At 48.1% G+C, this 25470-nt stretch overlaps 1 protein-coding gene across 1 annotated transcript in view; it reads right to left on the bottom strand.

Annotated features, from left to right (window-relative positions):
- slc22a7a (solute carrier family 22 member 7a) overlaps window positions 1-15474 on the bottom strand; it is a gene marked incomplete at its 3' end in the record, with an annotated part of 68453 nt that extends 52979 nt beyond the window's left edge. The window contains exons 1-2 of the mRNA XM_084460350.1: window positions 15082-15474; window positions 14863-14966 (exon numbers count right to left, since the gene is read on the bottom strand). Of these exons, the coding sequence (XP_084316476.1) occupies window positions 14863-14966; window positions 15082-15465 (488 nt within the window). The 5' untranslated portion in view covers window positions 15466-15474. The remainder of the gene's footprint in view (window positions 1-14862; window positions 14967-15081) is intronic.
- Between the last annotated feature and the right edge of the window lie 9996 nt (window positions 15475-25470).

Below are 25470 nucleotides of genomic sequence, written 5' to 3'. Positions count from 1 at the left end.
ACCAAAGCACAGAACACGTCGCTCATCCTTTGTAAGGACGTCTGTGAAAATAGACTTAGGGTGCAGCGAGGTAGCAGTACTTCACACTTTGCTGTGTTTCGTTTTCTTGTCCCCGGCAGAAGCACCGGCTTATAGCCAACTGCCTGGAATTGTTCAAGCAGGCAAAACCCAATTATAACATTACTGTTAAATTATCTTATGACTTTCACTATTACAAGCTAGAACCTACATGTATAAACAAAAAAAATGACATTTTGAAATATGCATGAATCGTATACACACCAGAACAGATGCGTCAGATGCATCATTCAGGCGTCATCATTCAGGCAGCCACTATTGTGGTTTTTCTTTATGCTGTACAACCAGTCCTGACGCCGGGCATCAAAGACGGGCACAAAATAAAATGCCCTTACTGTCTTAATGCCGGGCAAATTTTTTTAGTGAACCCTCCAGGCATTTTCTTTCCTTTTGTATGTGTGTGTGTGTGTGTGTGCATGCGTGCGCGCAAGAGAGAGAAGGGGAGATTAAAAAACAGGGAGCGAGATTGAGAGTGAGGGACAGAGAGAGCAGATGGCTCCTAAAAGTGCATTTGTTTTTGAATGAGCGAACGAAAGAGTTAAAGTGAGAGATTGAATGGGTTGCTTGATCAGACCTAGGAGAAGAGAAGAGATGGCCCATTAACAGTATAATAAGGAATGCCTGTATAGCAACCAAATGTACACCAACATGAACAAAAGGCTACAATTGAATGAATTGATTTCCCCATAGAAGCCCGTCATTACATTTCATTTCATTTCATTCATGCACATGTTTGGATGCCCGTTAGCGGTCCAAAGAGAGCACCGATTAATCTCCTCTAACTTCATAGCAGCTGATTTATGAGTTTGTGATAGCCTACACCGTACCGCCTCTGTAGTGATTTGATGTCCTACAGTATAAACTACAAAGAACTGTTTCCTGCCTCCGTGTATGCTAGTGGTCCCAGCGCCCTGATGCGCATAAGTAGCTAGCTAAATTAGCCAACTTTAAGTATTGACTGTGTTCTGTAGCATTGCGAGCTGCTATGCTAGCTGTCAACTCCTTTCTCATAACGTATAGCAGGTAAACCTTGCGAAACCTCGTTAGTTGAAGTAGTTATTAAGTACTAATGTTACTGTTACCATCAAGCTGTGTGGTCTGGAAACCATAGAAAGCAAGCTAGCTAACGTTAGGAGCACCTCAATGTGAAAACCATGCAAATTGTCAGGAAAAGAAATACATAATTCATTTGCACAAAACATGCACAGGACAGGCGGGACACAACTTACCAGTAGAATGGTGATGGCGAGATAATTTGGAGCGATAACTCATGTCACTGCACCAAGGACGGTAATTTGCCGCCAAATAACCAAAGAAGACCTGGCTAATTCAAAATCCACTAATCGTTTTTATAACGGGCGCAACAACCATCAAACCATTACAAACCAACGATTAAGAACAATTGGGCCTCATTCACCAGTTCTGTTCTTAAATTTCTTCCTAAGAACGTTTCTAAGGAAAGCTCCTGTCTGATTCACGACGTAGGTGTTCGTAAACCGCTGGAAGAGTTAGCACCTGCCTTCTCTTAATGGCGAATGGTTTCTCAAGTTCAAAGCTTGTTGCCGCTCACATGAATTAGCATAGGTAAACTCCCCGCCAGCCCCATATAAGGATATGCAACTACAGGGTTGTGCGCAGATGTCACTTCTCTGAATGAATACCGGTAATTCGCGCCCTCGACTCGCCAGCTTTTCGATAGCATAATGGTTTAGGTGGGGTTGTGTCAGGTGCGTTAGCAAGTCAGAGGACTGAATGTCGAATCCAATGTGGGCAATCAAAATCTGATTTTAATTCAGCCAAGTAGGCCTCCTACTACGAGGAATTTGCCTTGGTACATAAACAGCGAGACAGAACGGTGCAAAATGTCAAAGTGATAGAATACAATATACAGTAATATCCCAACTAAAAAAATGGGTTGCAGCAACGTTGCACATAAGTTGTACTTAGGTAAGTTGCAACGTTACCATCAGGCGATGTTGTGACAACGTCCATCTATGGTCGAAAATAACTTTAAATGAGAAATACAACACTCCCGCACACACTTTTTCTCTGCTTTAATCTTTTTAACAACGTTTCGGTGTTGCCACCTTCATCTTCATCGAAAATAACTTTACCCTCATAAGTCTAATTAGACTTTACTGCAACGTTGCAGAAACATTGGCAACATGGGTCCCTGCAACGTCATTACATAACGTGACAGTAACGTTGTATTACAGTCCTATTAGGCTAGCAATCGGGCTATCCCGTGACGTCACTGCTTGCTGGTTCACAGTTGAAGTAGGCAGGATTCTTTGCCAAACTGCTCCTGTATTTTTTAATTTTTTTTTTAATTTTCGCTTATATCCTTCATATTGTACTGTATGTTGAGGTGAATAACTCATCTTAGAAATGTTATTGATTGTATATTTCCCTGTTTGTTATAAATTGAATGCTTTTTCATTAATTAAAAAAAATTCTACTAACTTTTCGGTGTCGACCAAGATATCATTTTTCAAAAGACGTGTCGAGAAAACCCATTCATTCTCTCGGCATTATGGAACGCTTCCACTAGGGGGCGATGAGATTACTTTCCCTCCCTATAGATGGGTTCGCCGCCTACGTCACAGCAGAGCGAGCACGCAGCCTCTGGGTAAAAAGGCAAACGAACTCGCCACAGTAGCCAGGAGCTCCGTTTCATGTAGCTAATTATGCCTCAAAGCTGCTGTGCTGTGAACTGTACAAACAGAAAAGGACAAGATGATGGCCTCAGATTCTTCAGCATCCCCTTTAGATGTTACCCTTTTCAGAGGAACCGCCGACAGCTGTGGTTTAAAGCCATAAAGAGAACAGATTGGGGACCAACAAACACAGTGTGGTGCGCACTTCATCTCTGGTAAGTTATACCAGTTACCTCGGGGGTTTTTTCTCATTAAATTACATTGATTTGACTGTTGGTTTAGCTATTTATTTGTTTACTTACCGGTAATAATTTAAGTAAACAGAAGTAACTCATAACCTGCACGCTAAACTAAGTTCAGGAATTGGAAGCCTAATGATAGCTAGCTAACGTTAGCTAATGCTAGCTAGCACGTTACCTAGTGTTAGCTAGCTAAGTCAAGGCCCGAACTTGACTAACGTTTAGACAATATTGCAAATACTCCGACAAACTATTGCAAACCTTTTTTCTGTTACTGCTGGCTTTGTGTTCGCCGCGAACATTTGCAGAAACATAAGCGAACGGTCTGAGCTGTTAAGTTTTGTGTTAGTTAACGTTACTCTAAAATGGCCACTGGACTGAGGGAAATGTGAATTGTTTGTTTGTTTGACTGCTGAATTTGAGACTCACATTGGGAGCTCGCTCGTGTCAGGCTTTCTAAGGCCATCACGAATCTTAGGCTACTATTACATAGGTAACAGTGAAGGCGAAGCCAAGATAATGCGTTATATATTTTCCATTTGTCTGGTAAGTCGGAGAGACTGAGAACGATGCCACCCACAAGGTAACCGTGGTACCATAGACAATAACGTTAGCTCGAAACAAAGATGGAGGCAGCTTTGTTTGCCACATCTGTAGCATCGGTGTGTATTGTTTGAGTTCACGAGTCAAAAAAACAGGCGTTCCTGTTAAAACTGCGAGTAGTAACGCGTGATTCATGAGCCTTATACGTTTAATCTGTGCACTGCAGTGGCTAATGCCTAAACTAGCTTCATGTTTCCCACACTTATGATTGACCGCCATTTCCATCTGCGCCTCTGCCTGGGCAGACGAGATCATCAAACATCAATGCTACTTTGCTGCCAACTCCCCCTAGTGACGTGTCACTAATTACTTATCTGCTGTAATTACTTGTTGAATTGTTCACTGTTTTACTCGCCTCTTCCCCTCTGCCTACTTTCCCATAGGGTCCTTATGTGTTTATAACCTTAATATTTTGTGTTTATTGGGCAGAATGTTTTGCAGCGTGGAGTTTCTGGAGACGGGAACTGTCGGTTGTCCCAGTATCGTGGCTCTCGAAAAAGGATGGGAGGTAAGAACAGTTTGTGTGAACAATGTTTCTGATTGGTGTGCTACTTTTCAATTGTACAGGGAAGCAGGTACTAACATGGTTTCACTCATAGTTGCAGATGTGTTGCAGGCCAATGAACAAAGTCAGCCAACGCATAAAGAACTGTGTGTAACTAAACCCTGACTGGGCGCTCCAGAGTCTGAGTTTTCCCAAAGTCCATAACTGGTAGGCTTGCATTTTAAGCTGTTAAAAAAATACTGATCGGACAAAAACATGATTCATTATTTTGAGGAAAAAGGATGGCTGAAATGTTTTGATTATGGTACTTAATGCACACAGATCATTATGAAGGTGCCAGGATCATGGCAAAGGTGTTCGAGCAGCAGTCATCAATGGATGAGCGGCAAGATGTTCAAAAGAGACGGCGCAACACGCGCTATGACTCCAGTGACGAATGTAATATAATAAAGTGCATTCAACAGTCCCAAAAGATTACTACTTTTGAAATTGACTGATCTGATCTGAGCTAATTTACTCATATTCCACTAGATATTCCAAGCCCCAGGCAGCCATCGGTCCCCACAACGCAGGCCAAAGCCAGTATGCCAGGTGCCGGAATCGAAAGGCCTCTGCCGGCTGTCCAGTACAATCCGCGTGTGCTGTACAATCCAGGTATGCATGTTTGAGTTGTGAAATGTCTATGCCTATTTGCACACTGATAGTTGGACTATTTTTTTAAATTTTGAATACCATTCTCATCTTGCAGATTTTCCAAGCTCATCCCCTGTGAGCGAAAACCATGCAAGCCCAGGCCCCATGTATAGCACCCCAGCCAGACCAGGTAAGAGTGGCATGTACTGCTGTGGTGTTGTGATGTGTCTACCTGTTTCATGTCTTCATTTATTTTCCTTCAAATGCCAGAAGCCAAAGCATGCTGCCAACACCATAAAGTTTCCTGCTAATCTTTTTATCCCTTTTGGTTTTCAGTTAGCTCTGTGATGCCATCGCCCAAGAGAACGGCTCCAGCAGCATTGACTCCATGTACCCCTCTACCCAATCGATGCTGCTCTGCAGATGCTGGTATGTGCAATTTCAGGAACTACTTCATGTTGCATGCAGGGATATATTTTGAGTTTAATTTTGTTTCATTTAGTTTTATGTCAATGTACTTATAGCCACATCTGTGTTTATCTAGATTTCCAGAGGTCTGTACATCAGCAGTTCTCAGACTTGCGGGAGCAACTCCGTGAGCTTGCGCAGAGTGTGAGGGAACTGGCCCAGAGCATGTGGCCTGTGGAGTCCGGAGGTGCCCAGGGAGAAGTGCTGGGTGTACTGAACCCTGCCCAAACGGAGGAGGAGCTGCAGGTCTTTGAGGCCAGGTTGAAGGACCGGGAACATCAGAGGAAGATGGTGAGTGTCTGCAGGGCAGAACTTTGTCTTATTTTTGCAGGGAAGTAAAGACAGTAAATGACTGTCTTTGTGCCTGTCTAGGTGCCATTGGTGGCAGAGACTTGGCTGACACAGTCCGGCGGGTGCTGTCAGCTGTTGCCACACATGCGGTGTGGAGCGCACGGGAAGAAGGGGAAGAAGCCACTGAAGAGTATGACACTCTTCAATGTTCTAACACGTAAGAAATGGTTCATTAGGGCCCGAGCACTGGCGGTGCGAGGCCCTATTGAATTTCGAAGGATTATTATTCTACCTTCTTCTTCTCCCCAAACAAATGCCTTTTTGGCGGCCTAAACATCGATGAAAACGGATGAAACTTTGCAGATACATCAGTCCTGGTGAAAATCGGATATTTCATTGGTGACGGAAATGGGCGTGGCAAAACGGCTCAAGAGCGCCCCCTGGAAAGTTTAAAATGGCGAGCCCCACCTTTCAGTTGGATGTAGGCGAACGAAATTTGGTGGGCATATGTATTTCATCGAGCCACACTTAAATGTCTCTTGGAGCTATACCCAACATGCAACAGGAAGTCCGCCATTTTGCTCTTTATGTGCCATTTTGTCCTTGTTTTTACCATTTCCATGCCTCGTACTTCGACGAACTCCTCCTACAGATTTCATCCGATCAACTTCATATCGGGTTAGCTTCATCTTAAGACCTTTGTGATCAAAAGTTATCAAAAAAATTGAGTTTTCACCAAACACCCTTGCCGTGGCGCCCCGCCAAAGTTTGACATTTCGCCATAAAACACGAAGTCCTCATAACTCCTCCATACATTATCCGATTTGTCCGATATATCTCACGCTTCATGACGGTTCTGTCCTGAACACATCTATGTGTCAGTATTGCGTCATACTTATAGCGCCACCTATTGGTGAAACAGGAAGTCCTCATAACTCCTCCATACATTATCCAATTTGTCCCATATATCTCACGCATCATGACGGTTCTGTCCTGAACACATCTATGTGTCAGTATTGCGTCATACTTATAGCGCCACCTATTGGTGAAACAGGAAGTCCTCATAACTCCTCCATACATTATCCGATTTGTCCGATATATCTCACGCTTCATGACGGTTCTGTCCTGAACACATCTATGTGTCAGTATTGCGTCATACTTATAGCGCCACCTATTGGTGAAACAGGAAGTCCTCATAACTCCTCCATACATTATCCGATTTGTCCGATTTATCTCACGCTTCATGACGGTTCTGTCCTGAACACATCTATGTGTCAGTATTGCGTCATACTTATAGCGCCACCTATTGGTGAAACAGGAAGTCCTCATAACTCCTGCATACATCATCCGATTTGCACCAAATTGCTGACGCTTCATGAAGGTCACCTTCTGAACACATCTATGTGTCGGTATTGAGTTACACTTACAGCGCCACCTACTGGTGAAACAGGAAGTCCTCATAACTCCTACATACGTTATCCGATTTACTCAACATTTCTCACGCTTCATCAAGGTACCGTCCTGAACACAACTATGCTTCAGTATTGAGTCACACCTAGAGCGCCACCTACTGGTGACAGGAAGTTTCTCTCAATACTGCACACCGAAATAGCACAGCCTTTAACGGCGCAGCACCCCGACACGCGTGGGGTGCGAGGGCCCGCTCACTGCTGCTCGCAGCACTAGTATTTTTAATATTTTTTAATACATCATCTTTGTTCCATGACCGATGTGAATTGAAACCATTACCTTTCTTGATAACTTAAAGGTGCAGTTATCGTCTCGATGCCAAAGGCTACGATGGCGGAGGTGGCTGCCCAGCTGCAGGAGACATAAAAACATGCCCCTGCTAAATGCAGAAGGGTAAGTGATGTCTTTTTTGGGGGGTTTCTCCTACCCAGTGACACGGCATGGTTCCAATGATTGTGTACCACTTTTTTGTGCTTGTATGTGCGTTGTGTATTTACAGCCATTTCATTGTGTCTTTAGGTATCTGCAGAAGTCCGCCTGAGCACAGCCCATCCAAGAACAGTCCATCTGAGCACTCCCCAGCATTCTGATGAGGAAGACTTCCCTTCCTAGCTGCCCCCCAGCCCATCTGACGCCCACCCCCAGCCCATCTGAGCACAGCCCCCCCCCGCAGCCCATCTGAGCACAGCCCCCCCCCCCCCCCCCCCAGCCTATCTGAGCACAGCCTGTCATTTTTTTGTAAATAACTTTTTGTAATATAAATAACTTCTTTTTTTTAACAGGATGCTTTTGTAAAATCCTTTTTGTTTTTAGAACTTGTTTATTACGTTGCAGGCCAGACATTGTGTGTACTTTTTTGTCTGGATAGCCATAGTGTGAAATTGTACTTTTTTAATATAATAAATTGTTCTTAACTGTTAATGGTGTTGTGTCATAACTTTTGTAACATAATTTTGCTTGCTGCATTGACTATGACATTAATAGGCTCTTTGCACAAGCTCCACTACTTCCTGACACTCTACAGGCGTATTTCTTTCCTGTCCTATACTAGTGGATGGAAGTGATTGATCAGGTGTGCTGCACACCGGATTCATCGCAATTGCTATCCAATAGTATAGGACGGTAAAGAAATATGCCTGTAGAGTTTCAAGAAGTAGTGGAGCTTGTGCAAGGAGCTGATTTGTTTTGTAATGCAAATTATAAATGTAGCCAACGGAAGTGTAGACCACGTTGCAGCAACGTAACAAAGTAATATATAAACGTGTATACAACGTTGCAGCAATATACAAGTAGTGGAGCTTGTGCAAGGAGCTGATTTGTTTTGTAATGCAAATTATAAATGTAGCCAACGGAAGTGTAGACCACGTTGCAGCAACGTAACAAAGTAATATATAAACGTGTATACAACGTTGCAGCAATATACATCGAAATCATCGCGGAAATCACAACGTTGTGTACACATTGCAGGCACGTTGCAGACACGTTGGACCTGCACGTTGCAGCAACTTGTGTGCAGATACCGCGTTTGCGTTGCATGCACGTTTAACTTGACGTTGACTGGACCATACAAAAGTCTAAATTGCACGTTTCTGCAACATTGCTGCAACCTGATTGTGTTAGTAGGGTAGGACGGTAAAGAAATATGCCTGTAGAGTTTCAGGAAGTAGTGGAGCTTGTGCAAAGAGCTGATTTGTTTTGTAATGCAAATTATAAAAATTTGTAATGCAAATTATAAATGTAGCCAAGTGTAGACCACGTTGCAGTCCAACGTAACATAATATATAGACGTGTATACAACGTTGCAGCCAGGTACGACTACAACTTTACTTACTGTCCACGTTGCCACAACGGCGACAAAACGTGTGAAATATACATCGAAATCATCACGGAAATCACAACGTTGTGTACACATTACAGGCACGTTGCAGCAACTTGTGTGCAGATACCGCGTTTGCGTTGCATGCACGTTTAACTTGACGTTGAGTGGACCATACAAAAGTCTAAATTGCACGTTGCTGCAACATTGCTGCAACCTGATTGTGTTAGTAGGGATATAGCCTACACAGCTGTCAACGCTAGCAGTTGACAAAAGAGGTACCCTACCTCAGATCTACCTCACCTGATCTTATCTACATACTGTAGAAATGGTCCTTATTGTATCATTTGTAAATTGAGCATTGGAGTTTATCTGTAGTGACCATAACCTTGGAGTCGGTGTTGTGCCGAATTCTCATCCCCGCAGAATCCTACTCCCCTAGCGCGTGAACGTGCATTCGCTTGTTCTCACTGCAGCTCGTCGGCAGGTCGTTCTGCGCTCTTCTCCCGACAGAATTAGTGTTTAAATACAGTTTCTACCACTCAATAAAGACCAGAACGTCACAAGAGATGAACGCATCAAAATGCGAACCTCACTAATGCATCCATGGAAACTCAGCGACCCATCGGCGAATGGAGCATATAGCCCACGACAATAAACGAGAGCACTTAAAATACATAATCGGCCAACTCTATTATCCACCCCCCCCCCCCCCCCCCCCTCATTATCGTGTTTAGCCTACATTATTAGGTCACTGATGGTCGCCATGTAGGCTACCTGCTGGTTGTATGTAGGCTAGCCTTCAGTAGGCTATGCCATCTGTATTAATATCTAGCTATAAGATAGCCTGTATCAGGTTCTCCTAACATGATGCGTGTGAGTAGCTCTAGATAAAAGCCTCTGCTAAATGATTATGATAATGTGAGTTCACAGCCATACTTGTGTTTGGTATATCTTCTGCTGTACTGTGGATACCTTTTTGTATTTTTATTGTTTGTTTTGTCATAATTGATAATTGTTTATGAAAAAATAAACAGAAAATGTATCTTATGAGTCCATATCGGCTGGGTTTCATTTGAAGCATGACACTTAAATAATGGAATAATGAATTAAGTCACATCAATATAAGGCATATTATACCCATAGGCCTGTAACGTCCATATGTCCGTATAGTCCATGACTACTGCCCAGTAGCACTCACCTCTGTGGTGATCAACTGCTTTGAGAGGTTGGTGAAGGACTACATCTACTCCAAACTGCCCTGTACACTGGACCCTCTACACTTTGCCTATTGACCCAATAGGTCCACAGAGGACGCCATCGCCCACATCCTTCACACTATCCCACCTGGGCAAACGGAAGGGGAATTTAGTGAGATTGCTGTTCATTGACTTTAGTTCAGCTTTCAACACCATAACACCCCCCCCCCCTCTCTCAACACACTCCCAACTGCTATACTCCCTGTACATACATAACGATGTAAGCAGGTTAAATATGAAGTGCCTCTGACTTTGCAAACCAAAGATATCAATCAATCAAAGCTTTATTTGTATAGCGCATTTCATACCCAGAGGCAACACAATGCCCTTTACATAGAACAAGGGAGGTGAGCATACGACCCACTCCCTACATATTCCAGAGGGAAGCAAAAAAACAGTATCACCCGGGGGCCAGAAAAGTGAGCTGTAAAAATTCTTCCCTGACCCCTCTCAACAAGACGATCGAGCAAGCTCCTGGAGTATGTTTGTCTAACGGCTAAGAACATTTATAAAGCAATAAATTACATTTAATTACATTTTCAGAGTAAGAGAGGCTAAAAATATCATGGGAGAGACATGGCTAACACTGGTGTATGTCTGTGTGTGTGTGTGTGTGTGAATGTGCCTGGGCCCAGATAGAGGCAGGGGTTGGGGTAGGGAGGGGGTAGGAAAAGGATACGGACCCGGGTTAGGGTGAGGGGAAGGGGATCTGAGCCCAGGACTGGTGTATGTCTGTGTGTGTGTGAGTGTGCCTGGGTCCAGGTAGAGGCAGGTGTCGGGGGTAGAGTGGGGGTAGGAAAAGGATATGGACCCGGGTTAGGGTGAGGGGAAGGGGGACTGGGCCCAGGTCCAGGCCTAAGCCAGATGTGGACTGATGTGTGTCTGTGTGTACATGTGTGTGTTAACTAAATACTATGACATCCACAGCTGACACGGGGGTATCTATCGGACTCAGGGTGGTCTGCGGGTGATAGTGGGGCATCCACTGGACCTGGTTAGAAGGTAGGAGGGAGAGAGAGAGGCACTAGGGAGAGGGGAGGCAGAAAAGGGTTAGTAGCACGCTGAGCCATAGAAGCAACACAGATATTAGAACAGAACATGCCTGTTTCAGGGCAACCAGCTTATGTACACATCTCGATATACATACAGTGCATAGCAGGATATACACCAATGTATACAGAGGATTCACAGGTAGGTTGGAGGCTGCCTTTCTGTGTCTCAAGGTCCTGGCTAGTGATTGAAGGCTAGGCCGAAAAGGTACATCTTGAGATCTCGCTTGAAGACCTCCATTGTTTCGGCCCTTCTTAGGCACTCCGGCAGCGTGTTCCAGAGGTTGAGGGCATAGAAACTAAAAGCTGCCTCTCTGTGTTTCTTGTCCGGGCATTTGGAACTGTTAAGAGTTCAGTACCTGAGGATCTGAGTGGTCTGTTGGGCATGTACCTGACAAGCATGTCTGAAATGTATTCAGATGCGTGACTATGGAGAGATTTATAGACTAGTAATAGTATTTTAAAGTCTATTCTAGAGTTGACAGGTAACCAGTGTAGTGATTTTAAGGCTAGTGTGATGTGTGCCCTCCATCTAGTCTTAGTGAGGACCCGTGCTGCAGCATTCTGTATCATTTGTAGTTTAGAGATTGCTTTCTTTGGTAGGCCTGATAGTAGAGCATTGCAGTAGTCCAGCCTGCTTGTGATGAAAGCATGCATTAGTCTTTCGGTGTCAGCCTGAGAGAGAAACGGTTGCACCTTGGCAATGTTCCTTAAGTGGTAAAAAGATGTCTTTGTAATATTCTTGATGTGGTTTTCGAAATTAAGATCTGAGTCAAGTATTACACCTAGGTTTGAGGGGAGTGAGATTCTGCCAGCCTGCTTGGCGGATTCTCATTCCCCCTGCCAAATGCCACCCGTTGTAACTACAAGCATGTGCTTTAAGGGATATCATCTAGTGACCTAAACATGTAAGAACACTAAATATGAAGCGTCTCTGAATTTGCAAACCAGAGATATGAGGGGAGTGAAATTCTGCCAGCCTGTTCGGCAGATTCTCACTCCCCTCATATCTTTGGTTTGCAAATATTTCGAATTTGTAAGAATTTAGTGTTCTTACATGTTTAGGTTACTAGATGGTGTTCCTAAAAGCACATGCTTGTAGTTACAACGGGTGGCATTTGGCAGGGAAAGTGAGCAGGCTGGCAGAATCTCACTCCCCTCATATCTTTGGTTTGCAAAGTCAGAGGCACTTCATATTTAACCTGCTTACATCATTATGTATGTACAGGGAGTATAGCAGTTGGGAGTGTGTTGAGAGAGGGGGGGGGGGTGTTATGGTATTGAAAAATGAACTAAAGTCAATGCACAGCAATCTCACTAAATTCCCCTTCCCTTTGCCCCGGTGGGATAGTGTGAAGGATGTGGGCGATGGCGTCCTCTGTGGACGCACATTTCCACACACCCCTCTCATTCCCACTCGCAGACACACACACAGACACCCCCTGCTGAAGAACACACGCCATTACACCACACACATCGCACCATACATTCCCCCCACTGTTTCACCTCCCCCTTTGTTTTTGTGGCAACAGTTATTTCCCCTATTATTTATTAAACGGCCTGCTGGCCAAACTCTCCCCTGGTTTCCGTCTGTCTGGAGGTCTAGCCACACGGGTCCTTGGTCCCTGAGCCAGTCGTTCACAACATTAATTCATTATTCCATTATTTAAGTGTCATGCTTCAAATGAAACCCAGCCCATATGGACTCATAAGATACCTTTTATGTTTATTTTTTCATAAACAATTATCAATTATGACAAAACAAACAATAAAAATACAAAAAGGTATCCACAGTACAGCAGAAGATATACCAAACACATAATTAAGGCTGTGAACTCACATTATCATAATCATTTAGCAGAGGCTTTTATTCAGAGCGACTCACGCATCATGTTAGGAGAACCTGATACAGGCTATCTTATAGCTAGATATTAATACAGATGGCATAGCCTACTGAAGGCTAGCCTACATACAACCAGCAGGTAGCCTACATGGCGACCATCAGTGACCTGTTATAGCGTGGGCTATATGCTCCATTCGCCGATGGGTCGCTGAGTTTCCATGGATGTATTAGTGAGGTTCGCATTTCGATGCGTTCATCTTATAACCTAAAACCTACAATATACAATCGCTTTCTGTGATGAGCTGCTAGGCTACTCTTGTGACGTTCTGGTCTTTACTGAGTGGTAGAAACTGTATTTAAACACTAATTCTGTCGGGAGAAGAGCGCAGAACGACCTGCCGACGAGCTGCAGTGAGAACAAGCGAATGCGCGTTCACGCGCTAGGGGAGTAGGATTCTGCGGGGATGAGAATTCGGCACAACACCGGCGGCAACTGTGACTCACTGTGACTGGACATTAGGCTGCATGTGACAAATAAAGGAATCGTGAATGTTTAATCTTGAGGAGAGATATGCAGGCTACTGGAGGGGGGCCGGCGTGCCCACCGTTGTCCGAGTTCGACCAGCGCGTTAGTGCCATAATAGGGACAACAGCACTGTTGGGTGTGCGCGCCGCTGGCGAAATGGATACAGACACCAGGGACACGGACTACCACCCTCTCTCCGCAGCAGACTCTCCGTCTAGCGCACTAACACACATCCAACTGTAGAATTGAGGTGACCGCAATCACCAATTGATAAAATGGTCATGGAAATCTCACGGTTTTGCAGAACGGTCAACGATTTAAAACAAAACACAACACTCATTAATTTATACCAAAATCACAAATTATTAACACACAATCTAAATATTTTATCGACATCTAAAGACTGATCAACACGAATAACAAGCAATTCGGAGCGAAATGATTTAAACGATGACATATCAGATATTCTGACGCACACGTTTACAATGGAAATTATGGTTATGATTAATCAGGACACGTTATTGGGAACTATGCAAATATAATTGTATTTCAATCATATAGGCTATCATCCAACTGTAGAATTGAGGTGACTGAAATCACCAATTTTGCATAGTCTATATTTCCGCACTCAAATGGCCTACTTGCGACTGCTATTCAGTGTTCGTATTCTGTTCTTAGCTGAGAACAAATCCCAGATGAGAAACCATTGGTGAATGACAGAATTTTCTTAGAAACGGCGTAAATACAGTTTAAGTAGAAATGTTTCTTAAGAACTTCTTTACTTCGTTGGTGAATGAGGCCCATTGCACTGATTTAGAAACATGCAAAATCAAATACAGAAAACATTATGAAAAACAATACAAATTCGAACATAGTTGGAGGCAATCTCAGCATTCCGGAGAGACGGGCCATAAAGCCAGCGTCTTGACCACTTGGCTCAAGCACGAAAAGCTCGGCCCATAGGAATACATTGCACAGAAATTCGTGACGCTGGCCGTGTTCATTTCAGTGAGACCGTAACACCCATCACAATGTCATAGATTACATTTGCCATAGATTACATTTCGTAAGTATGACACAAACTTGACCCTGGCCCAGAGCACGCAGCCCTGTCACAGTGTCACAAGTTTAGAGATGATGGAAGGATCAAATGTTGCTCAGTAGACCCACTCCTCAGTTAAGTACAAACATAGATGCTAGTATGGTCCTTCAACACCTGTACTATGCCCAGCAGACCCCAACCAGTCATGCTCAGCAGACCCCAACCAGTCAAAGAAACAGACATATGAGCTCCATAAGCAGGTGTTCACTCACATAGCATATTGTAAACGGCTCAGTTTTATATACACCATAGTGTAGTCTACTGTATGTTTAGAGAAACCTGATTCTGGCCAGGACAAAGGCAACTAAACAAGTATAACTTACTTATCTGAAAGTTGGCCAAACACAACTGCACCAATTGTGACTCCGACAAAAAACAGGGTGGCAAGGGCCTGGTTGGCCTTCTTGTTGTCACAAACCAAATCCCACTGTGAAAAAAGTAATACAAACACAGAAACATGGGAATCCATGACAGTGTGTAAACATACCCCACGGCCTCGTACAGAATATAGACTACTAAGCATTTTGACTTGGCGACGGTACCTGTGTGGCAGTGGTGGAGCTGAACTGAGAGTGGTCGTACACCCAGCCATCCTGGCACGGCACGGTCACGCTTGTGTTGGTGCTGTTGGTGTGGACGAGGTCTGTGGCGGCGGCCGCCATCCCGGGGGCAAAGACCCTGCAGGAGCTGAGCGAGCCGTCAGCCTCGCGGGGGACCCTGAGGGCTAACGTCTCCGGGACGGCCAGGGACGGCACAGTTGGCCCTCCGCCCCCCAGGAAGCAGTGGTGGGGGGGCACCGCCGAGATGAAGTTGTGGAGGAGGAAGTGCAGGGGCAGGATGACCCGGGGCAGGCAGAGCAGGTGCAGCACCAGGAACTGGAACTTGGAGAAGCCGCCCACATCGTCCAGGACCTCCTCAAACCTCATCCTGACAGCCTGTGTGTGTGCGTGCGTGTTTGTGATGCGCTTTGAGTCAGACGAGGGAGAGCCGCTATACTCCTTTCTTCTGTCCTCCCCTCTTCCTATAACTCTGCATTAAAGGATACAGAACGCTGTCCTCTCTCTCTCAATCTCTCTCTCTCTCTCTCTCTCTCTCAAGTTCTCAAAAGGATACAGAACGCTGTCCTCTCTCTCTCAATCTCTCTCTCTCAAGTTCTCTAAAGGATACAGAACGCTGTCCTCTCTCTCTCAATCTCTCTCTCTCTAGTTCTCTAAAGGATACAGAACGCTGTCCTCTCTCTTTCTAGTTCTCTAAAGGATACAGAACGCTGTTCTCTCTCTCTCTCTCTCTCTCTCTCTCTCTATAAAGCTCTAAAGGATACAGAACGCTGTCCTCTCTCTATCTAAAGGATACAGAACGCCGTCCTCTCTCTAGTTCTCGATAGGACACAATCCTTTCTTCCTTCTGCCTCACTCCTTCTATTCTCGTGTCTACCTTGCTTCTTCTCACACCCCCTCCCTCTGTCCACTCAGTCTCTGTAAGCAACTCTCAGTTGCCTCTCAGACTGAGGAGGAGGACACGGAGAGAGGGAGTGTCTGGGGAAGTGTGTGATCTATGTATGAATACAACCATAGTGTTTAGTTTCGGGTCCCACTGTAAATAATGTACTTTGCCACACTTGTCTGTGGGATTGTAGAAGACAAACAGGCCTTTGTTCCGGACTACTATCTCTATCCCCTCTCACCTTACCTACAGTGAAAAAGCTCATTCTCTATGACGAGATACTCTGCTTCTGAGAGCAGAGTTGTTAGTTGTCTTTAGGACACCATAAAACAAATGTGCATACTTTTGTTTTATTATTCTGTAATTTAAATGTATCACCTACAGTATCTGATGGTCTAATTGAAATGTAATTGCAACTGGTTCATGGTCTGAGTAGTAGCACGTTTTCACACACGTGGTTATACACTGTACACCTGGAGAGGTGAATCTAATGTATATCTGGTCCAGGCATCTGCCCTTGGAACTGCTTGGAACTGATGCGCCTCCAGAAATTACCTGACTGGATGATTGGTGTCATCTCCCTGGCAAAAGTTCCAGTCTCCCAGGATAATGTGGGAAATGGATCTTGTATGAAATCTGACAGGGCAGTCAAGAAGTCATGGGATGCATCATTAGACCTGTACATATTAGTGATGGTCAGCAGATCTGATGAGATGGACGTTATTTGGAACTTGTCTTCAGTGGCTGGATTACTAGGGCTGCGAGCAGCAGTGAGCGGGCCCTCGCACCCACGTGTGTCAGGGTGCGGCACCATTAAAGGGTGTGCTATTTTGGTGTCCAGTACTGAGAGAAACTTCCTGTCACCAGTAGGTGGTGCTCTAAGCGTGACTCAATACCGACGCATAGATGTGTTCTATTTCGTGGAGCTCCGCCCCACAGGGCTAGCGAAACCCAGTTAGCTACATTGACTGAAGAAAAAAACATACACGCACCTGTGTCCAACCAAGTCCGGTGCACCACTGTATAAGCGGGGCTTCGCCCGCACATCTGCTCCTTCGAAATTTTCAGCTCGCATTGTACTGGAAGAAGATCAAGATATGATGTCTATATAGCGGACCCAAGCGGAGCCGGCGGCATCCCTCGATGACCCCCTGCCGGCGCCGATTGATCTTGTGTTTCCGCTGTCTGGGGCCGCAGCACGCCAGAGCGGGTCTGGCACCGTCACCCGCCTGCGAGATCTGCGCCCTCCTGGACCCCATGGAGAGGATGCTCCGGGCGCATTTCTTCGCTCCGCCGCCGCTGGAGACTGAAGGTCTGGCCCAGCTTGAGGGCGCGGTCGACGGCGAGGACATCGGCGCGCCCCTGCAACAACCGGCGGCCCCGATTACCTCCCTCCAGCCTACGGATGATGAGGAAGAGCTCTCCGAGCCAGACGAGGGTCTCTCTGCCTCAGAAGCCACTACGGCTAGTGGCGCCTCCTTCCCGGGGCAGGGTTCCTTCGATCGCGACCTGCCCCGGCTGCTGGAGAGAGCCGCGCATCATCTCGGTATCCCCGTCCCGGAGGCTGCTGCGACTACGGGGCTCCCCCTGTAGAGCTCCATCTGCTAAGGGCGTCCCTCCCAGCTTGCCCCTTGTCTCCTGCCGGCTATGCCTGACCTGGAGCGTTCGTCGAGGCTGAATGGGAGCGGCCATTGGCCATCAGATGTCCGCTTCGCCAGTTCAGCAGAGCTATGAGGGTAACCGGCTGGACTGACGTAGCAGCTATCGGCTCTCCTCCCCTGGAACCCGATATTGCAGCGGTCCTGGTGCCTGGTTCCTCTGCCTGGGGCTCGGCCAGGAAGCCTTTCATGCCGGACGTCAAGGACAACCCTGTCCTTGGCCGACAAGAGTTTTTCGCTGGCCGCGCAGGCCATGGCTGCCTCCTCTTCCATTGCTATGCTGGCCATTTACATCGACCAGCTAGCTACGGAGCAAACCCCCCCCTCTATGGATGAAGACAGGAGAGCGGAGATGGCCGAAGCCGCCGGAGCCATGGCTCAGCTTGTGAGAGTCTCTGCCTCCTGTCTGGGTGGAGTGATGGCCACGTCGGTGGTGCAGCAGCGCCACCTATGGCTCTCCCTGACTCGTCTGCGCGAGGAAAACAAAGGTGTCCTCCTCAACTCACCGGTCAGTAGGGAGGGGTTGTTTGGGGCGGCTGTGTCTAACATCCTGGAGCAGTGTCACAGCCAGGAGCAGGACCGGCTCCTCCTCGCTCGCCACCTCGCTGCTCCGGGGGAGTGCAGTGTGCCGGCAGGTCCGCGTGCTCTGGCTGATGCTGCCGCGACCGGAAGCAAGCGCCGGCGAACACACAAGTCAACAACCTGCCACGGGGTCCCGCCCTGCTACGGCCCATGGACCGGCTCGTCCGGGCTCCTGGACTGCGCGCGCGGCTCCTCCCCCGCGACCTCCCCCTGCCTACCCCGCCCAGGGTGCCGGGACCGGACCGGCGTTTTTAAGCGCGCCCACCGCTCCGCCTCCGGCTTGGGGCAAGAAGAGACGCACCTATTGACGGTGCGTGGAGATGCGTGACTGTGGTGGCTGCGTGGAGATGCTTGACTGTGTTGTGCCCACACCATGCTCTGTTAAGAGCGGCGGTGAGCGAGTTTCCCTTTTTTCCCCGAGGAATAAAGCCACAATGCAACGCTATCCTGGTTGTCATGTACAGTCCGCATCTCCTTTTGTTTCAGTTACTGTAATGTTCTCGGCTAGAGCCGCTGGGTCTTCTGTGAAAGAGTCAGAATTGACCACGGCAGGTCTCGCCGCAGCTGAAAGACCGGCTCGAGCCGCGGAGTCTTTTCCCGCTAAGGAAGCAGACGTGACGTGCGCAGCTCTCGCCAGTTCAATATAATATATTCGGCTAGAGCCGCTGGGTCGTCTGTGAGAAAGTCAGATTTGACCACGGCAGGTCTCGCCGTCCCTGTTCTAAACAGACCGTTTGGGTTTTTAACGAAGGGGATGTGTGCGCCCAGGCCAAGTGCTATGGCTGTGCTGCCCTGTTCGGAGTTTTCTCGGGACCGACAGCTGGCGGGGTTCAGCGGCGAAAAAGATGCGCTTGACCCCCAGACGGCGTTCGTTCATTCGGGCCGAGCGTTCGAGCCTCTCCCTGTGTGTTCGCAGTGAGAATACTTCCATGTTTACTGAGCCTCCGGCTGGGACAATGGCACGTTTTTCTGCTTCGGCAGTTAAAACGTTTTCACTTGCCACCGGGCGAGGTAAAAAGGGTGATGGTTTGACGGCAGCCTCGGCTAGCTATTTTCATGAGCAGCCGAGGCGCCGCTCCGTCAGTGTGTGTGATACCAACGCTCGGCCTTTAGCTAAGAGGAGCAGGCCTATGGTGTCTGATATCCACACTTCATCTCACAACGTGCACCATTCGCATGGTTTTCGCCTAGCCGCTTTGTGTGATGTTGGTGAGAAATAACTGCCCGCCTCTCATGTCCCGTCTAGTCGGTCTGCGAAAGACGGCACCTTGACAGATCATGCAAATGAGAAGGCGGGGTTTCCCGCATTGCAACACTTTTTTCTCTCAATGGGATGAGCAACGGCGGCTTGTCAGCAATGCGGACGGTGTCGACTCACTTCCTCTTTTTATGAATGAAGTGCTTCTTGACAGGAATGCCATTCATCCTCGCGCTGTTCAGGGACATTGAACTCCCAATGGGGATTTTTCATCTCCCTTTCGAGGATGGCCCGCCTTGGGCCAGGACAGCAGAGTTTCTCAGCCGTCTGGTGGCGGTCAGGGCCAAATTGAACTATGGCAGGTTCCTCGATCTGTTCCCGCGATCTCCGCCACAACCTCTTTCCAACCGCTTCACAGTCTGGCAGGAGAGATGTCTCCTGGACAGCTGGTTGCAGCGTGTTCTACGGGAAGGGTATCTCATTCAGTTTTGTTGCCCCCCACCGCCCTTCACGGGCGTAGTGGAGACAGTGATACCGCGTCCCGCTCAGGCTGCCGCTCTGTCAGCAGAGATTGCAGAACTGATGGCGAAGGGAGCGGTAACTGTGGTCCCGTCAGACCAGAGGAACAAGGGATTTTATTCCCGCTACTTCCTCGTGCCAAAGAAGACGGGGGGCGTGAGGCCAATTTTGGACCTCCGCCTTATCAACAAAACGGTGGCGAATCTGAAGTTCCATATGCTTACGGTGCGACAAATGCTGGAGGCATTCCTTCCCGGTTATTTTTGCACCAGCATAGACCTCAAGTACGCTTACTTCCACATACCGATAGCTCATCGGCATCGGACGTTTTTGCGTTTCGCCTACCTGGGTGTGGCGTACAAATATACCAGACTTCCGTTTGGATATGCGCTCGCCCCCAGAACCTTCTCCAATTGTGTGGAGGCGGCGTTGAGACCACTACGCCGTCAGGGCATCAGGATCCTGGCGTACCTGGACAACCTGCTGGTACTGGCTCCGTCGCCTTTGTTGGCTCTGACGCATACCGTCACGGTGGTGAGGCATCTCACCGACCTGGGGTTTGCAGTCAACTGGGAGAAGAGCGCTCTGTGGCCGGCCCGTCAGATTGTTTACCTGGGTATCAATCTGGACACGAGCGCCATGAGAGCACGGCTATCCGATTCAAGGAGGGAAACACTGGAGAAGAGTCTCAGTGTTTGCCGTCCTTCTCGAACGATTGCGGTTCTGTCGATCATGCGCCTTCTGGGTCTCATGGCAGCTGCCCATGTGGTAGTGTCACTGGGCCTACTTCACATGAGGTGCGTGCAGAGATGGTTCGCGCGGCTTTGTCTGGACCCTGTGAGGCACAGACGGCACCTCGTGCGGATGCCGGGGTCGTTGTCAGCAGACCTCGACTATTGGAGGGACCGGCGCGTAATAGCGCACAGTGTTCCAATAGGCAGGGTGTCGGCTCACATCGCTGTCTTCACAGACGCGTCTCTAAGCGGCTGGGGAGGTACATGTCTGTCCCAGGCCGTAGGTGGTTTGTTGGCCGTCGGAGAACGGCGCCACATCAACCTCCTGGAGTTGGAGACGGTGCTACTGGCATTGCGCCACTTTGTACACCTGGTACAGGGGCGCGATGTGCTGGTGCGGTCAGACAACCAGACCACAGTAGCTTACATCAACCGACAAGGGGAAGACCGCTCGCCAGCACTTCACCGTCTGGCGGTGACGCTGTGGCGATGGGCTCATGTCAATCTCCGGTCACTGACAGCGCGGCACATTGCCGGCCGTCCGAACGTCGGGGCGGACCTGATGTCTCGGGGCGGGCCTCACCCGGACGAGTGGAGCCTACATCCTCAGATAGTGGCTCAGCTCTGGACCCGGTTCGGCAGAGCAGGGGTGGATCTCTTCGCTTCGAGAGAGAATGCAAAGTGTCCCCTCTGGGTCTCTCTGAAACAGCAGGACCAGCCTCTGTTTGCGCATGCCCCCTGGCCAGGGGCGCTGCTGTATGCTTTCCCGCCGATGGGGCTGATTTTACCATTGTTGGCCAGGGTGCGGTCAGAGGGTGCATCAGTAATACTGATAGCGCCGGACCGCCACTGGGCGAGATGGTATGCAGAAGTGATGGCCATGACTACTGTAGAACCGTGGCACATCCCTCATTGGCCGAACGCGCTGTCCCAGGTGGAGGGCTCAATTTGCGCACCTCCGGTCTTGGGACGGCCGCTGGTGGCCTGGCTCTTGAACGGTGGAGATTGTCTGATAGGGGACTCTCTCCGGCCGTGATCTGTACGATTCAGAGTTCGCGCGTGGCTTCCACTGCCTTGGTTTACTCTGGCAAATGGGCTGCTTTTGTGCGTTGGTGTGAGGAAAGGGACTTCGCTCCCGAGTCATGTTCGGTCGAGGCAATTTTGGAATTCCTTCAGCACTTGATGGATCATGGTGACGGTTTGGCAGCATCCACTATCAAGGTGTATGCGTGTGCTATTTCCACATGCCATGAGGGGTTCGCCAGAACTACGGTTTTCGGGCATCCCCTGGTTAAACGTTTCCTGGCCGGCACGCGCCGTCTTCGCCCTGTGCGTAAGGCTGCGGCGCCGCCTTGGGATTTGCTCTTGGTTCTGGATGCGCTATGTAAAGCGCCGTTCGAAACCAATGGAGCAGATATCTCTCAAGTGGCTTTCGATTAAGACCGCGCTGCTCCTTGCTCTGACGTCGGGCAAGCGGGTCAGTGATCTAAGGGCGTTGACGGTTTTTCTCATCACGGGTGATGGGAGCAAAGCTGTGTTGCGCACGGATCCATCTTTCGTTCCGAAGGTGGTCCGGGGCGCCTATAGAGCACAGGATTTGGAGCTGGGAGCCTTCTATCCTCCACCTCATGCGAGCGAGGAAGAGGCCCGCCTACATTTGTTGTGTCCTGTGCGTGCGTTGACGTGTTACGTCCAGCGCACGGCTGCGGTCCGCACTACCCCCCAGTTGTTGGTTTGCCACGGCCCGGGGAAGGTGGGTTCTCCGTTGTCGAAACAGCGTCTCTCCCATTGGATCTGTGAGGGCATCGCCCAGTCTTACGTGACTGCGGGTCGTCCTCTGCCTGGTACTGTTCAGGCACACTCCACAAGGGGTGTGGCCACGTCAGTTGCCCTGTTCAATGGTGTGTCGGTGGAGGACATCTGTGCGGCGGCGACTTGGTCGTCCCCGTCTCCTTTTGTCCGTTATTACCTTTTATCCATGTCCTCTGTCTCTGTGGCGTCATCTGTGCTAAACACAGCCGCCTGTGCGAGCCAGCATTAGACAGGATGTTTCATGTAGGTGTTCGGCTCGGGCCGCCGGGTCTTCTGTTAAAGAGTCAGAATGGACCACGGCAGGTCTCGCCGCTGCTGGAGAACCGGTTCGAGACGCGGGGTCTTTTCCTGCTAGGAAAGCAGACGTGACTCACGCAGGTCTCACTGGTTCAGCTAAGGTAGGAGCAGGCCCATCTAGTGACGTTCCGCTCTTGTTTATGAGTGAGGCTGGGATGGGCTTGTTACGGAGTAACCGCTTTGGTCCAGCTCTTGCCCCACGTACCTCTCCTTGCCCTCGGCTGTGATAGACTGAGTGTGGCGGGGTGGAGCTAGTGCTTGGGTCGGATCAACTGTTAGTATGGTCTCGCCTTGCAGCCCTGGCTCGTGTCCTGACTGGCTTTTCCTTTATTGGGGCCAGCAAGAGTGTATGGTGCGGTCGTGTAGCTCCGCTTATGCCAATAGGAGCTAGCCAAGTGGGGCGGAGCTCCACAAAATAGAACGATGGTTACGTATTGTAACCCTAGTTCTATGAGTGGAGCGGAGCCCCACAGGGAACAGACTTGCTGACCCCGCAGTCTGCTCGCTGAAAATTTCGGTTAGGAGCAGATGTGCGGGCGTAGCCCGCTTATACAGTGGTGCACCGGACTTGGTTGGACACAGGTGCGTGTATGTTTTTTTCTTCAGTCAATGTACCTAGCTGGGTTTCGCTAGCCAATAGGAGCTAGCCCTGTGGGGCTCCGCTCCACTCATAGAACTAGGGTTACAATACGTAACCATCGTTCAGGACGCAAAACTAACGATTCCCACCCGAGTTGGGGTAGAACACGCCCTCCGCCACGCCCCCCAGCGGGCTCGACTCCCCAGGCTGCGTCCCTATGGAAACCGTGCCTCTCAAGCGACGCTTGCAAGCTAGCAGTAGCTAGATAGCTAGCATACATTTTCACGGACTATGTGGCTATTTTAAACATGACAGTTTCAATCAACCAGGTAATATATCACTGTAGGCTACTCCTAGTGTTCAGAAACATAAATCATATATTTATTCTCTCGTTAGCCTTCGCTAACGCGTTAGCATGCTAGCTAACCATAACTGACCATGTTAAACTCAATTGACTACGTGGGCCTTAGCTAGCTAACGTTAGTTGTCTAGCGTCTTCTTTGACCTAAAATCTTTCGCGGGCTTGAACACTACGGCCCAATCTCAAACCACCCCCTAAGCCCTCGCCCTATCCACTCCCCCTCCGTTTGCACGTTCACGCCGAGCTTCGCCATGTTAAGGGCCGTCCCAAACCAATTAGCGCGGAGTGCGCTTGGAGTGCGAGTGGGCTGTCAACCCCTTAAAGGACAATGCTCGTTTTTGACAACCTGGACCTTATTTACGACATATTATAACGTTTGACTCACCGAGATCACTTTGGTGTAGTTCGGAGGCATGTAGTTTCTAAAAACTGCATCGGAGGCAATGCAGTTTCTAAAAATCAATTTTCTGCCGCGAAACGGTTGTTTTCATCAATCTGTCTTGATGAATCGCTAGTTGTGCTTACATAGAGCATAGGCCTGTTGTGTTGTTTTTCACATGCCTCTGTAATATGATCTTTAGAAACGTCTTTAGACAGATTGCACGCTGTGGGAATGCGTGCTGGAGCAAGTGAGGAAGCTATTTCGTTTCGAAAGACGTTTCTAAAGATCATGGCATGTGAAAACCACAACAGGCCACAACAATTTTTAGAAACTGCATTCTAAGTGCCCCGACCACCGCCATTACATGGATATACTGGCTCGCGCTGGATTTAAAATTTCTTCTACATGCCTCCGAACTACACCAAAGTGATCTCGGTGAGTCAAACGTCTTATAATATGTCGTAAATAAGGTCCAGGTTGTCAAAAACGAGCATTGTCCTTTAAATAGCAAGCCTGCATCGGTGCAAGCTCCCGATAACCGAAGCAGGAAGTGCACGTGCCAAAGAGATGCCGCAGGAAACCGCATATAAATAACGTTCGGTCTTCCTACACTGTCAATTATTCCAGATTATTTTACAGCACTCAAACATTTGTTTTTCTCACACTGATTTCACTGCCTCAAACAAAATCGAAGACAAAAGTAGGAGAACATCACTTTATCCCTATATCACTTGACTTGTAGCAAACTCTTAAAAGCCTGTATTCATAGCCGACATAAAATAAATCTAAATATGCCTAGGTCTACGTCAAATGTAGCCTACATCATATATTCCTTTCCATTAGGCTGCGATATGCAAATGGCACTTCACAAAAGAAGGAATGCTGCCCAAGAGGCATAGGACTAAGTTATTAATTGATTTATGTATTTGTCTCGGGACAGTGTTATAGTATTCATTTAGTTAGAGTTGATTTGAAAAAACATATTTCCGTTTGGACTTTTGACCATTTCTCATCATACATGGATTTAATTATAGTGATTTATATTTGTATTATAAATCCTAAACATTTTTCCCATAAATCACCTAAACATGCCATGTTGACGGCCCTGTCCCGGTCGGTTCCGGTGGAGTCCATCCCACATTTGGCTTTCCATTTATATACCCTCCCCCTCGATTGAGAGTGCCCTCCCCAGCTGCGAGTGACAATTCATTTGGAGGGACACTCGGTGGTGGAGTGGGTAGGGGGTGGTTTGGGATTGGGCCCATCTCTTTCGTCGCTGCAAGATGTCGCTGCAAGATTGTCACAGTTATGCTGCGCTCAGGTAGGTTTCATTCATCAACGTTTCTAAAGTCAAAATATGAACTC

This window comes from Borostomias antarcticus (genome assembly GCF_949987555.1).
Source record: "Borostomias antarcticus genome assembly, chromosome: 31".
NCBI lineage: Eukaryota > Metazoa > Chordata > Actinopteri > Stomiiformes > Stomiidae > Borostomias > Borostomias antarcticus.
Note: the sequence above shows the minus strand (reverse complement) of the source record. Positions and strands in the feature narration are given on the sequence as shown.